The sequence below is a fragment of the Gobius niger genome (assembly GCF_951799975.1).
Source record: "Gobius niger genome assembly, chromosome: 8".
NCBI classification, from domain to species: domain Eukaryota; kingdom Metazoa; phylum Chordata; class Actinopteri; order Gobiiformes; family Gobiidae; genus Gobius; species Gobius niger.
Window position 1 is genome coordinate 27,947,819 of NC_136859.1, and position 15,108 is coordinate 27,962,926.

Here is a 15,108-nt window from a genome sequence, read left to right on the forward strand (position 1 = left end):
ATGAAGGAAAAACAATACAGATTTTTAAAATGTAGAATAAGTACGGAAACTGCTTGCAGTTGACAGAATCTCCATCCACTTGGTGACCTTCTGTGCATCAGCCACAGGAATGTCCAATGACAGATCAGAGGCAGTCTGCACCAGAAACAATCAATCTTCTTTGTATCTACAGAACGACATTTTTCAGAAAAAAGTGTCCAAGCCAGCAGTGCTCGAGCTGCCAATCTGGCATTCACTCACATGTGAGAAGGAAGGAGTGTGAATATGAAAAAGGATGAGCACAGTGATGCAGAAAGGGACTTTCCGTTTGTCAAGTGAGAACCAGCTGTGGCTCTGCTCCTGGGACAAAGGCTGCTACTGTTCTGTGCATCAGCACCACCAGCATCATCTGCCAAACAAACATTGTGCATGCACGCATTGCATTAGGGAATCATGACTTCAATCATACTTTATCAGTTAACATTTTAACAAAGAGGCGTTGATTATGAGATCTTGATCTAACTGAGAAATAAAATGGTGCACAGTACAGAGACTGGCCTTTATTGGTAAAAACAAAAATAAATTTATTAAGACACACTTTTATAAAAACACATTTTGCCCTTTGAAAGGGAAGGACTTACTACTAAACAACAATAGTGTTAAGTATCTGACCATGTATCTGAATGTAATGGGTAGTCTTTAAATGAATCTTTATATTAATAAATCACTGTCACTCACATTTTCTGTACACTTTTCTACAAATTTGTACAGTGTGTTCATATATTTGAAGACAGTGGTTTATGTAAATAGTATGTGCAAATGTAAAGCCCCACTTTAACAGATTCTCTGAAACAAGCAGGTGTTGGGGTCACTTTTATAAAGGTCATGCAAATGAATTTTCAGTATTTGTTTCATATGCTCCCAGCAGTGGCGTCTAAGGTGAAACTCACTGTATTTGCCTCTAAATGCGTTGTCACCGTCTGTTGACCCCTGAGGGCCCCTGTTGTCGCCGCCGCTGCTCTTGGGCGGCTGTTCCCATGTGTCATGTGATCACACATGTGTCAGCCCTGTTCTCAGCAGACGTGCAAACACATAAATCCACACACAGCGCACGCGGGGAATGCAAACACCAATGACCTGCATCACTCTTTTTATCTTCTGTCTGTCTCACACATGCCGTCTTTCACCCCACAAACCCCCAATGAACAATGGGTGAATGTGTGCCTAAAATGACCCTCTATTTTGCTCTCCATAGTAGGACAAATGAAGAGCAGGCTTAGTAACCAGCTAGTCCCAGGCCAACCACACCATGAAACCAATACAGTCCCTATACAAACAAACACAAGTTCTGGAAAAGAAACCACGTCATTTTCATCACTGCAATATTCTGTCAAAATACAATTTATTAACTTGGGAAAATCTTATCAAGTTCACAAATATGTGTTTAGCATATAAAATCCTTCATGGCCTTGCTCCTCCACCTCTTAGTGAATTTCTGAGTGTAGCTTCACTAGAGGAACATCCAGAGGAGACTGTGTCATTCCACTAATGAAAACTGCGTTTAGTCAGTCAGCCTTCTCTTTTAAAGTTTCAAAAGAACAACATCCCAACAACAATCAGAGAAATCAATAGTTGTAACATGTTCCGTTCATCATTAAAACTTTGGCTCCTTAGCAAACAAACGTGCCAGCACTGAACGTCTGCCGCCGCTTCCTTGAGTCGTCTTGCATGTCCTTCTTATCTAATCTTAATGCTGCTGCATTTTAATGATTACTTTCTTTTTTACCTGACCTTTTACCTATTTTAACTGACTGTAGCTTTTAATCTGTATTGACTGTATCTTTTATCTAACTGACTCTAGTTGTTCATGAACTCCTGCTTGTGCTTCCTCATGTTGCCTCCCGCATTCTCACTTAAGCTCTGTCGCGCATGAACTCTTTGTTGCATGTTTGTTTTGATGTGTTATTCCTGCTGCTGCAGCAAATGTGATGTTTATTGTATTTTACCACGTGATAATCAACTTGTTTTACCCATTTCCAGGGTGCCTACTGTACATCTGGCCGAGGACTAACTCTGGCATATTTTACAGTTGAGCTGTTATGTTAATATGCACTGTCCTTGCAAAATAAATAAATTAATAAATAACATGGAACTGTCTTTGGCAAAATGTTTTTCCCAAAGGAACTACAGTAGTTTAACTTCCATCATACTCCATACTGCCATAAAAGAGAATAAATCAAAGATTGTACAGAAAATTTCCAACTATTAATCAAAGGATCCCAGTGGAACAGAATGAGTCAGTGGTCTTCAGCTGTTGCTTCTGTTGTTGAAATGTTCCACCGTGTCGCAGCAACAGACGCTCAACATTTTAGTGCAGAGAGGTTCCTCCACCGTCACACTGGACACTTTAGGGGCTGGTCCATAGGCCAACACAAACACGACGCACTGCCAAGGAAGATCCCCTTTCCCCTTCAGGCATAGCTGAAATGTACTCCTCCAGTTTTTCTTCTAAATAGAACAAAATGAAAACTGAGCATTCTGAGTGCCTTTACAGTAGCTGCGAGCCAACAGGGATCATTTCGGCTTACTGTATCTCCTGAACTGAAAATGACTGAACACGGAGGTTGGTAAAAGCCAGGCTGCCTGTGCTGCTTGTATCTTTTGGCAGTGATGCTTTAAAGCTGTCAGTGTTAGCGTGAAAAGGCAGCAGACCATTGAAAATAAGTCCCAAAGGTGCCGTTCCTTCTTCAGCTTTACATACACGAGATCCAGCCAGAACCCCCAATGTTAATGTCAAATCTTTTACTGAATACGATGGTCCCTTAAGCTTCAAGTATAAAGCATTTTCAGAGCAGTTCAAAGGATTCATCATATCAACAGTATACTGTGAATTACTTCCAATAATAATAATTGATGAACATTCATTTAATATACCAAAATTAAAAATATTTCAACATGCATTTTATTGTGAGGTACAATACACAGGTTTAGTATAAACTATTTACTGTATAAGAAGTCTCCTCTCCCTGAGCTTTATTCATCTTAATGGAAAAAACAACAACTTATTTTTCCTTAATCAGGATATGTATTGAGAATAAAAAAGTGTCCACATGGATTTAACCAACATGTTCTGATCCGGGGTTGCTGTAGTTGGTCAGGTCTAGGTTCAGCAACTCAATGTGCCCAAAGAGTGAGATCAGCCTGAATATCCTGAATGAGCAGCTTATTCCATCAGTGGATTTCTTCTTCCCTATTGCCACAGGCTTATTCTAGGATGTCAATGCCAGGATTCATCGGGCTCACATTGTGAAAGAGCAGTTCAGGGAGCTCGAGACATTCTGGATTGGCCACGGAGTCCAGATCTGGCTCTCAAAGATTGAGAATCTTTGAGATGTGCTGCAGAAGGCTTTGCACAGTGGTCACACTCTCTGATCATCAATGCAAGATCTTGGTGAAAAATGAATGCAACGCTGGATATTTTGACATTGCAGAAGCTTATTGAAACAATGCCACAGTGTTTTTCTTGGTGGGAACTTATTTCTTTTTATACATACAGTATTAATTTGCAGCAAAATTAGAGCCATTTTGTTTCTGTGGTATATAAACAGTTTTTAAAGCGCTAAGGTTTACTTTATACTTGAGCATATCAACTTGAAACAAGAACTTACAACTTAAAAAAAAATCCTATCTGTTTTGATAGAGGTACATCAGCTCTTTATGGGAACAGACTGGATTTGTCCCGGTAAACACCACAGACCATAAAACCCTCTGTTATCATCACCGTCATTCTGGACCCCATTTTGTGAGCTGTGAACAAAGGTATTTCAATACCAACGCGGTGCCAGGCAGATGCACCCATAAAGCAATTGCGAGCAGCTCCAATAAATCTGTTCCCACTTTCTCTTAGCGTGCGCCAACTCTGCATGGCCTCTCCTCGCAATGAAGCAAGTCTCCGCATTAGAAATACTAGAGCAACACAGACCTCATCATCAAGGGTTTCTTTTTTGTGTGTGTGTGACAGTCCAGCAGCTGTAGGCCTATGTTTCATTTCAAACAGCCCCCAGTGTCCAAACAGTGAGTGATAGAGGCAGAGAAACTGAGACTTTAGCGTCTCCCTGGGGGATTGTTGAGAGCTTGTACTGCCCCAACAGCTTCGGAAAAGGGATCAGGAGACCGGCTCGCAGTTTGGCCTTTCATTTCTGCCATCAGAGAGCAGCTGCCTGATTGAAGAGGGGCCTGTTGCTGAGCAGATAAAACTGTCCGGCTGGAGAACACAGGTCGGGGCATAAACACTGAGCAGAGGCTGTGCTAAGTAGCTTTGATGGCTGTGATGTCCGCATAACTTCAGCTGCGGTGGTCTTATATCTTTAAGTGCTGAAGTGGCCTCATGCTGTGACCCCCGCCTTTTCAAAAACGGACAACACACGGGACGCTCGCCGTTCCATGACATTTGCAACATTCCTCTCTGTTCTCAAGTACGAAGATTTATGGCAGAAACAACAGCGAACGTGTGCCGTGGAGGAGACAGTTAATCATAGCGTGCTCAAATATGTCACACAGGAGTAGGGCTGTTTATCTCGTGAGGGCAGTGATATAATGTAAACTTCCCATAGGCCGGACACCAGTGTACACTCCAGACCATGCGTAGGACATTATACTGTTATAAATATTATGCAGGATACAGTGGCATGAGCTTGGCATAGTTACCTTTTTCTCCCCTCAACATACACACTGTAGGGGCCAGCTCTTGTGAAATTATTCAACAGTCATGGAAGCTGAAATTATTCAACATGTAATAATGGAAAAAATGTCATATCCTACTGTTTCACTTAAAAAAATACTTCTCATACAGGGACTAGATGCAAGTTGATCATTTTTATACTCACTACTGCCACCTCAGGTCTTACGTGGAACTGCAGGTTCTATATTAAGCTCGTGCTTACGTAAACATTTACACAATCCAAGTATAGTCACACAAAATGAAACATGTCGATTTTCGGATAAAAAGGGGTACTATATTGTAAGGCGTAATAACACCTTCGATGTCCGCGCAGCAAAGTGAAGATATTACTGGTGCTAACAACACCATTGGTCTTTTTGCATGACTGAGTCCAGACAGGTACGCATCGACTGGCCTAAGCTCAGGTAAGAACATATCTCAGTATGGAAAAAAGGTGGCCTGTTCCGGCCTGGACAGGAGTATTTGGTGGCCTAATTTGGCCCCCAGGCCGTCTATTGGTGACCCCAGAGCTTAGAGAACATCACATTTTCAATAGAGTAAAAATAGTTTGGCAAATATCTGAAGTTGTGAATCAAAATGCAAACTATTCCCAGAGTTTTTCCTGCTTTACAGCTTTGGAGCATACCTGGAAGTATACACTCAATATGGAATAATTCAACTGCAAGTAAAGCTCACTTCTCAGGACATTTCACAGTGACCATGCTGCGCTTGCACCTACTTCACAATAGAGAACCTGTCACTGAGTCTGTAACACGTTTGACCACACTTCACGATCAACTGCCCTCTCCGTGTCGCTTCTTATTCTGTGTGAATTGAGACACAAACTAGGCACACGTTGTTCTGCAACAGTGCACCCCCCTCACTTACACACACGTCCCTAAAAATAGTGCCCGCTAATCTTCAAGTCACCTCAGACTCAGCGCCACACATTACAGGAAAGTGCTCTCACACGGGCCTGCCCTGATGCAGCAGCTCGTGTTAAACAAAGCAAGAATCGGATGTTTAGGTTTGAGCCTGAATAGTTCTTATGATGCAGGCAGGAGTCCAGGGTTTTGGGATGTTCAGTCACATCTGTGCTGCAGTGCTGCACCCCCTGCTGGGGCTTCTATACAGCTCAGAACAACAGTGGCCACCTGTGAGGAACTCAACTCAATAGTTATCTAAGGAAGGTGCATTCAGACATTACACATATATTACACAGGGTTTACGCAGAACATTAAAAGCGCAACACCCATAAAATACAAGCAGTTATTTTATTTGATATTTTTATCTTTTAAAAATATCTTAAAACAAGTGTGTCTTTGCTGCGAGCGGCTCACCTCTCCTCAGACCTGGCTGTAACTTTACTGGGGAACGCCTCCAACTCGTCTCCATGGAGATGTTGACTAAAGGCAGCCAAATATGAGACTTAAATAGGTTAGGTCCTGGTCCAAATCCTTTCTTTGATTACCCCCTGCAAATATAACATTATCTGTGTCTAGCTGGTCACTAGGAGCATGTTTTGTATTACTGGCACCAGTGTAATCCAAAATGTTACACAATGTGCCTTTAAATACTTTCAAATTTCACCCAAAAAACCTTTAAAAAGTACAAAAATATGCATGTATGTACAGTCAACTAAGGCGCTCATATTATATTCACAATAAAGAATAAATGAATAGATATTGCAACTACACCATGTCCTTGACATTAAAAATATTAGAAAAAAAGTTGAGCCGCTGTAACTTGGACTGTGAGCGTTTTTGGCCAGGACAGAGCAGCGTGAAAGGAGGTGAAGAGTGAGGAGAGACATTCAGCAAATACTTGGGGCCTGCACTCAAGAAACCCAGGACTTAGGAGTGCACCGTGTGCACCGTGTTTCAGCTCTACAGCAGCTTTACCCACTGTTATGGGGCGGGTAAAGTGTATATTTAGGGGAGTAGTCAGAAAATGTGCATTTGTAAAATGTTTAAAATGTAAAATACAATTATAGTTAATTTGATTAATCATAATGTATAACTGCTTTTAAATAAATTCCTACAAATGTAATGATTGGCGCAACTAACCCCCAAATGGCCATTTAAATCAGGCATCACTTTTTTGTTTTTTGTAATCACACTCTTGCAGCTGCTCTTTCACCTGTCCAAGCAGTAATTAAATTATGAGTTGATATGACTTTTGGAGCTTAAGCGATCAGTTTACATGCGCTTTACAGTCGTATAATTTGATATTACCTTTATAACATTTCTAAAGCCATGTAAGTGTCTCTTTAAAAACTCAGCTAAATTTAACACAGAAAAGCTGCATGTCTCAAGTTGAATGTTTTCAATAAACCTAAAACCCTAATGGTGTTCTTGCCATACTGACTTTTGTACATTTCTTCTATAAAAATCATAATAATAAGATTTTAAAAGCCAATCAGTCATGTTAATGCAGTTGTTGGTACTAAGACATTTAAACCAAGTCCCCCGCGATGATTGGCGCGGCACGTCGTAGCATTTGGTTAAGGTAACATAAATCGAAACCCGCCTCAGCTGCTTGGAGGGCTGGAAACACTGAGAGACTGCCAGACCGCCCATGGCTCCAGAAAACAGGAACAGGGAGCGGGCCGAGTGGCATGAACCCCCTGGAGGGAGCTAGTAAATGGAGACTTCAAGTGAAATTGATATTGGGACTATCTGGCAAGCTTGGCCATCAACCGTGATGCCCTTTAGCAGGGGCTCTAAAACTGTTGCACATTAGTTAATGTGCAACGTCCTTTGTGACTGTCGAGAGCTAGTGCTTCCTCTAGAAAATTCACCAATGAGCTTTAGAGTAAACAAGAGGAACTCAGGAAAAAAAAAAAGATTTTCTCATCGATCTGTGCATCTGTTTCGGATTAATAAACCTGAAAGTGAGCAACCTCAATAAATGAAAAACATGTGTTTAAATCTTTGAAGTCAGTCTTAAAACAAAATACAACGAAGTGAGAAAGACTGGAATGCTAGTCTTTAATAAAACTTACTTCTCCAATTGACAGGAGCACACGTTAAAATATACGTATTTAGAGCATGTACACACGCCAGCATTTCCAACATTATTCTGTGGAACATAATGACATTTAGTAACTACCAGAGTGAATACACAGCCTCTTTCATTAGTGATGCAGACAATGTAAGCATTCCAGGCTGTAAGTTGCACATTAGTGTTCATGTTATCTCACCTGTTTATGCAAAGTCAGTGAGATAAAGCTTATACACAGCCGTGTGTGTGACACCAGGGCTCAAATCACAAATACTGAGTACAGTAACAAAAAATCCAACAACATGATTCTATAGACACGTCCCTCATTTGTCTGATACAAAAGTCATTTACATTTATTCACAAAATGTACCCAGGCATCTCTTACTTAAATAATGAAAGAGCTGCATGTTCAGCTCAAAGGAATAATACCTCAGTCTGTGCAGTGTACATAGAATGAGACTGGAAGGTGCATTATCCACGCCGTGAGGAGCCCACAGTACTCAGTCCTGATGTGTCTGTGCGCTGCCTCCTCTCTTTGCTCCCTGCTCTCGTCCCAGAGAACATGTCAGTAAAAGTGTAGATTGGCACGGGGTCAGAGGACGTCCCATGTGAGCAACAGACAGAGCAGGGAACGGGCCGAGGCCTAAGGCGGAAAACACTTGAGCACTGGAGTAGGTCACAGCACCTCTGTGGAGAGAAGAATCACAGGTCAGAGCATGAGCCAAAGAACTGAGAACATACAGTGCATACAAAGTGCATAAATTAAATAAAAGCACTTTGCAGTTCTTTTGGAAGATCTACAGAAATTCTGAATTCTGAAGAGGGTTCAGTGTTTCTTTGACAGTACAATGAGAATAATTAAAAGAGCCAGGTCTTTAAACAAGTTGAACTGTCAAATACAGTTACATAGGATCTGTTTTGTTTTCTTGATATAGCCTCTTTACGAATCCCCCTGCTGTTTCAAGTGATATATGAATTACAATATGAGTAACATGTGACCAGTTGCAGAATACTGCTTTTTAGTGGGAAACTCTCTTGGCCGGAGCAGTAAGTGTTTGCTTTGAATATGATTTATGCGTGCTGGCTTGTCTTCAGACTTAACAGGTGACGGCTAAGGTTTAGCAGGAAGGGTGACAGTATAGTGCTGCTGACGCTGCCTCTGGGCGGGGGATGAGTGTGGCTCGATATGGTGCGTGATTACTTTGGGGTTATGTTTCTGACCCTTGGCTGCAGCACACAGTAGAGAGTCACCGCATCACCTTTGCCATTCTCGGAATTTTCAGCTTGGCTGCCAGCCCATGTAAGTGGGGCTGCTGAGTAAAAGCTGTCATCAGTACAAAGATAACTGCCCCTCATCATCTGTCCCTTTACACTATTCCTTCCACATCCCATGTGTAGGTTTTTGGGTACGCCAAACAACTGCAGGGGGTACGAGTACTTAGAGGGTGATGACCTGCACATGATACACTAGGTTTGTTGTTGCCTCATGTCAAGGTCTACAGCACATACTGTAGTAATGCACTAGCATTTCCATAAGTATTTATATAAAAATATGTTTAAATAATTATTTTAAGTAACTTTGCAAATGTTTCTTACCCTTAGTCCAGACACCTTTGTAAAAGACATGCTGATCTCAAAGGGCCATTTATGACCAATTCAACAAATTTGTTCTTAGCTGAAAGTTTTGTTTAGGAAGAACAAATCCTTAGAACAGTTGTGAGGACTCTTTCACAGTTTTAAATTATTATCATGTTCAAAATAGACGGACATTTTTAAATTTGGACATATTAACATATTTCTACAGATTATTCCATTTATAGATTAAACTGTAACAGTGTTCTTTTTAATGTTTATTATGATGTAATAGGACAAACAAAACAAAATAACATGAAATCATAGACATAATTCTTAAGACATGATCGTAGTGTCAAGTTTGTGAATTTGAGGCATCTCTTTTTTAAGAAGGGATTCTGCTTCCTAAGTCTGACATACAAAACCGACACTTCTTAAAGTGGTACTTGCAAAGTTTTTCTTAAGAGCCCATTCATGAATGAGACCTAGTTAAATATAAAACGTAAATAAAAATATATATTTGCATTTGGCAAATACACACATTCCCCCTTCATTCCCCGGTCATTTGACAAAGATTGAAAGTATGTAATACAATACAAATATTGCTTCCAAAGGTTCTGCTTTAATGACTTGTTCTGTTGCTCTAGTGAAGTTTACCTGTCACAGGGGGCGGCGTCATGACGCTGGCTTTTTTCAAGAATGACTCGTCACTTTCAAAGGCCAGGATAGGTTTGGTGGCGATGCTGCCCTCAGATTTCTCAAGCCCTCCATTGGTTGTATTTCCGTGATTAGTCAGTTGAATGATATCTTCAAAGTTGGCCGAATCTCCTTTAGTAGAGAGGCCATTTTCATGTCGAGTGGGCTGAACACCATTCACTACTTTGACTGGAGTGCTAGAAAAAAGTAGAAGATGGTTATAGTTATGCTCGGGCTGTGAGTCATTCTCAACAGGAGCAAAAAGAGTTCACGAACAAACAATCACTAGAGAAAACCCACTCTGGGTCTACATCCGCTTTCAGTGGCCCCATTTTTCCACTGAGGTCTGAAACAATGGAACAGTCCTGAATATCAGGGGCCTTCATCTTTGGTTAACTGACAGGACTTTGGCACGGTGGTCTCTAGAGACTATAACTCCTGCAAAGATAAGCGCTAGGAAGTAGCATTCTGTTTACCTTTCCGTATGTGAGATCTGTCCATTCTCGGTCTTATGGTTGGGCACATTCACTTCAGTCACGCGCTGATCATCTGCAGGTAGAAAACATGCTTTTACAATGTACTTCATAGTGTGTTCCTCAGTGTGATCGCTGATTTGGTTTAAACAGTTACAGGTTGAAGTTATTGGGCAGAAAAGAACAGCGTATTGTCCTGAAGGGCCCCCTGACTCAGAGCTGCTGAGTGTGTGTGGTTAGGCCACCGCGCCACGCCCCCAAATCGAATTGAGACCAGCTTTCCACACCGTTTACCACATCACGGCCGGCCTAATGTCTTCCTGCTTTTGCGAGCTTCATCGCAAACCGGCATTTTGGTTAGAACACCCACATCTCAGCAATTTGCCCATGACAAATAGACCAATATATTAGCGAGAAATAGACATGGACTATTCACTATAAGTGCTCAGATCAGACAATTAGGTTGAGCAATACTGCCAAAAAGAATCTCCTTTTATACCTCCTATTTACATGTGCACTTGGAAGGACTCATGCTAGTTACTATGCACGGTCCTATCTTCAATAGATAAATAATGTTTCTTTGGTGCAAAGCATAGAAGGTAAACATGTGTTGATTCGTCATGATATCAACACAGAGCTCTAGTTGCAAGAGCCCTCTCGTCTCCCACTGTTTGGACTAAAAGCTCACACATGGGTCCTATTGTGGACTGAAGAAGAACTCTGTGTGCAGCTGGACAGGAAATGAGGCCGAGATATCATCTAATAGCTTTAATATACAAAATGCCCAGAGTGTCCTCCTCCAAAGTGCAACAAATATCAGCTGAAGTGGACTGTTTATCCTCATGGACTGTTTATCCGCACACATGGAAGAGATCAGAAGTCACTCAGCGTCAGATCAATAGCAGAGAGAGCTGGGGATCTGATTTGTTTGTTTTTGTTTCCTAAAGCTGCAGGATCATTTCATTTTTGGTGAATAGTTAGTTAGTGAGATTCAAAAGCCGGTTTGCTGCACAGTGGGCCGATGTCTGCGCTGGCTACATAGGAGGCTTGAATTAAGTCAATTACAGGAAGCAATTCAGGCAGATTAAAGGCTCCAGCAGAATGATAATGACGTTGTGTGCGAGACGTTGAGTGCTTACCTTTGCTACTCTCTGCCTCCTTGTTTGGGATTTGGGCGACCGCGGGCGACTTCGACTGTGAGGGGGGGAAGGTCCGGCTTTAATATTCTCAGAAATTGACTCAATTTGTGAACAGTCATAATGAAAACAAACCTTGTCGCCGCCTTCTGTTTTACGTGTCCTCTTCATGATCTCGTCCAGACGCTGCAAGATGAAAACGGAATGTGTTGTTGAGCTTATAATATAACAATCCATCAAAACTTAGAGCAAAATGTCTTCGTAGCAGGGTGTTTTGGGCTGGTAGAGTGACAAAACTAGTGTCTAAAATTACAGATGACAGGGGAAGTCAACATACCGCAGTTTGAGAACCACTGTGGTAATGTGTGCTTGCTGCTTTTTATTTGTTTTCACATTCTTAGGCAAATTTTGCACCATTACCCGTGGACACAGAGCCACAAATGCAGCTGCCACTCATAAAAGAAGAGCATTTATAAGATCCAAGACTTTTAGACACATCTCACACTCATTTCTTTGGCATGTCGTCTGCACTGAACTGTTTTTATCTTGAGCTGCAAGACTCACTTGCCGGTAACTTTGCTCGGACACAGTTGGTGGCCTCTAAGGCAGGTATAGCTCTGATCCCGTGTGGTGCAAGTCTTTGGGCTGAGGACGTGCTGTTCCTGTGGGATCATTCCAGCGGAGAGCCAGGATTTTGGTTGGTGGAGCTAGGCTTGGCACGCTCAATGAGGGTGTTTTTTGTTTTTTTTTAAACACATGGAGAGAATATGAGAAGAGGGGAAAGAATGGTTGAGTGGGTGGCGCGCTTTGAAGGAGATGGTCCCCAAACTGCATGCATGTCAAGGGATCAGCCCGTAGAGACCTCCATTATGACTGTGTATATATAGTTGGACGTTGGAGCTCTTTAAGCCCCATTAAATTATGGCATGCAGACAGCTCATCCTGGATAAGCTAAATACACCGCTCATCTTGGTTTCAGGGTTGTCATGTCAAGCCACAGAAAGGGCAGGACTACAGCGGGCATAGCATAAAACCTTCACTCATGGCTAGTAAACTGCAACATTCACTGCTGATATCAATATCAGATTCTCTGAGCTAAGATGGACAGCTCCACACTGACTATAAAACAACCTGAACTATATTTTTCAATACCCATGTTTTTCCCGTTTTTAAACTTTAACAGGGGGGGGCTACTTCATTTTAACTGTTCATGTGGCCGAAGGTGCATCCTAGTTTTCCCATTGCATCCATAATATCAAAGACATTTAATAAAACTCTAGATAGGACATGGCCATAGTAAAACGTTGGAACGAATGGCCATATTTCGACTGACCCTTCTAAACCAGTGCAACGTGATCTAATGGAAACACCACTTATTTCCTTCAAACGGTTGTGATCTATTTTGTGTTATTTCGTGACTCTTTGATCATTGTGACTGACCTTATGTCATATCTGGTATGAAAATAAAGTTTTTGCAGTTTATCTAATGTTATTTCAGTTTTATAGGATGCAGAAACTTTAGCTCCATTTATTCATGGATTTCCCTCAGTCAAACACTTTAAATTATTCACTTCTATTTATATCAAATATAACATTTGTTTCCGACTTTAAAACTGTATTTCTGTACTTTTGAACACGACATGAGCAATATTTACAGTATTGAACATGGGACAGAGATACAGTAACGCTACCCAGACAGCAATTAGGTCCGGGCCAGCTCCGTTTTCAAGTCGCCAAATCCTCCTAGGAATCAGATCCGTATTGCGGATCTGAACCAGTTCCCCATCAGACTCGTTTTACTGATCTTACTCCCACTATAAGAATCATAGCTCCGGAACAGCTCTGGAGCAGCAGCGTAAACCGGATCTCTGGCCACCTGGCGCACCCTCAACATCACCGACTCGGAACAGCTCCGGAGCAGCACCGTAAACCGGAGGAGCCCAAATTCAAATTGTTTGACAGTTACTCCTTTTTTTTAAACGTTTAATCAGTTGGGATCAGTTGGGATCACTCTCACAGTCCTTCAGCAGCACCGAGGGACACTCGCCACATTCCTGGGTAAGTCTTCATCCTATACTGTTTTAGACGTAAAACATTTATGGCTTTTAGGCCATGTAACTAAATCATACAATTTGTTTGTTAGAAAACTTGAATGGAAATCATACAAAACGTATATTGTGTGTCTACAGTTGATCAGTTGAAGAGCCAGTTTTTAACTACTACCGGAGGCGCGCGCTAACTCCCCCGTTTCCCCCGTATTTACAATGTGAACCAGAACACAAGTAACACAATGATTTCACAAAACAACTGTTAGACAGTAAAGTCAAAAGTTTAGCATTGAATGAACACAAAACTAAAAGTGCACCCCGGTCCTGTCCGGGATTCGCATTTGTTTCAGGGCATGATAGCTGTTCTGGCCGCTAACGTTTGTGCAAATGTGTGATCCACATCCTTCATCTGAAACTACTCCATTAAATGCTCATTTTTGTAGGTCTGCGGGTCCCTGTGCGCCGTGTATCCTGTTAAAGAGGCTCTTTTCCTGGCGTTTACGTGAGACCAATGGGTCTAATATACTATACTTTTTTTTAAATCATGTTTTATATCTCTACAGGTTTGTACATAATTTGAGGTTTTCACGGACGTTGGGTGGACTTCATTTACATGTAAGTGGAACATATCAGAGAACAATTACTGCAGTTATTTACTGTTATAACACTCTCTCTGTAACATTGTGGTTTTGTAGGACCAAATATAAAGGTGGAGCAGGCTCACTGCATGAAAAGCTGAAACACTGTTTGGATTCCACTCATCCCCAATCGTCCCTTTAGGAACCCGGAGCAACCACAATGAAAAATCACTCAAGACAGGTCAGTCACCAAACTTGTGTTTTGAATTGCTTACACTGTATGTTGTACATTATATATCAAAAATACTATGAGAAAATCAATTCTTTTTTGTTGTCCTTTTTTTGATGAACTTTTTCTTATTGGTGTGATGCCATTATTGCATTTACAATTTTATCAGTATACAGGCATAGCACACTTTTCCCCCCCATTTTCTTTTCCCCAATCCCCTTTGAGATGGGCATCAAATCAGTTGATTCATCAAAGGAAACACAGAACAAAATCAATTATTTTAAAGATAGACACTCATACAACATCCAATATATGTGTAGTTTTATTTTTTATTTTTTTATGCCCGACATGTTCAGGACTGAAGCTGGATTCAGACGGACGACATCTGGACTAAGATGTTTTGTGATTGTCCATGAGGCTACACACTGGACTTAACATGTAAGTGATATTTAATGGACATTGTTTGCCTTTGTCCAATACATGTCTTGTGTCTGACGCGTGTTGTTGTTTTTGTGTTGGCAGCCCTGAACCAAATGCTGTTCCTGATGAAAAAATGAGAAAGAATTTTCCTCTGGAGCAACAGAACTGTAAAGACTGGGTTTTGGAATCACTGAGAGACTGAGGGCTGACTTTTGGACACTGGTGAGGAAAGATTTTGAGCTTTGCTTTGTGAG

The 15,108-nt window shown here is 41.4% G+C and overlaps 1 protein-coding gene across 2 annotated transcripts in view; it reads right to left on the minus strand.

Annotated features, from left to right (window-relative positions):
* Window positions 1–7,700: 7,700 nt before the first annotated feature.
* Window positions 7,701–15,108, minus strand: part of map7d1a (MAP7 domain containing 1a) — a 34,781-nt gene continuing 27,373 nt past the window's right edge. Inside the window, exons 13-17 of one of the 2 annotated variants that reach the window (XM_079562361.1) lie at window positions 11,715–11,765; window positions 11,583–11,637; window positions 10,447–10,519; window positions 9,932–10,167; window positions 7,701–8,389 (exon numbers count right to left, since the gene is read on the minus strand). In XM_079562361.1, the coding sequence (XP_079418487.1) occupies window positions 8,379–8,389; window positions 9,932–10,167; window positions 10,447–10,519; window positions 11,583–11,637; window positions 11,715–11,765 (426 nt within the window). In that variant the 3' untranslated portion in view covers window positions 7,701–8,378. The remainder of the gene's footprint in view (window positions 8,390–9,931; window positions 10,168–10,446; window positions 10,520–11,582; window positions 11,638–11,714; window positions 11,766–15,108) is intronic. The other variant, XM_079562360.1, reaches the window with a different exon arrangement.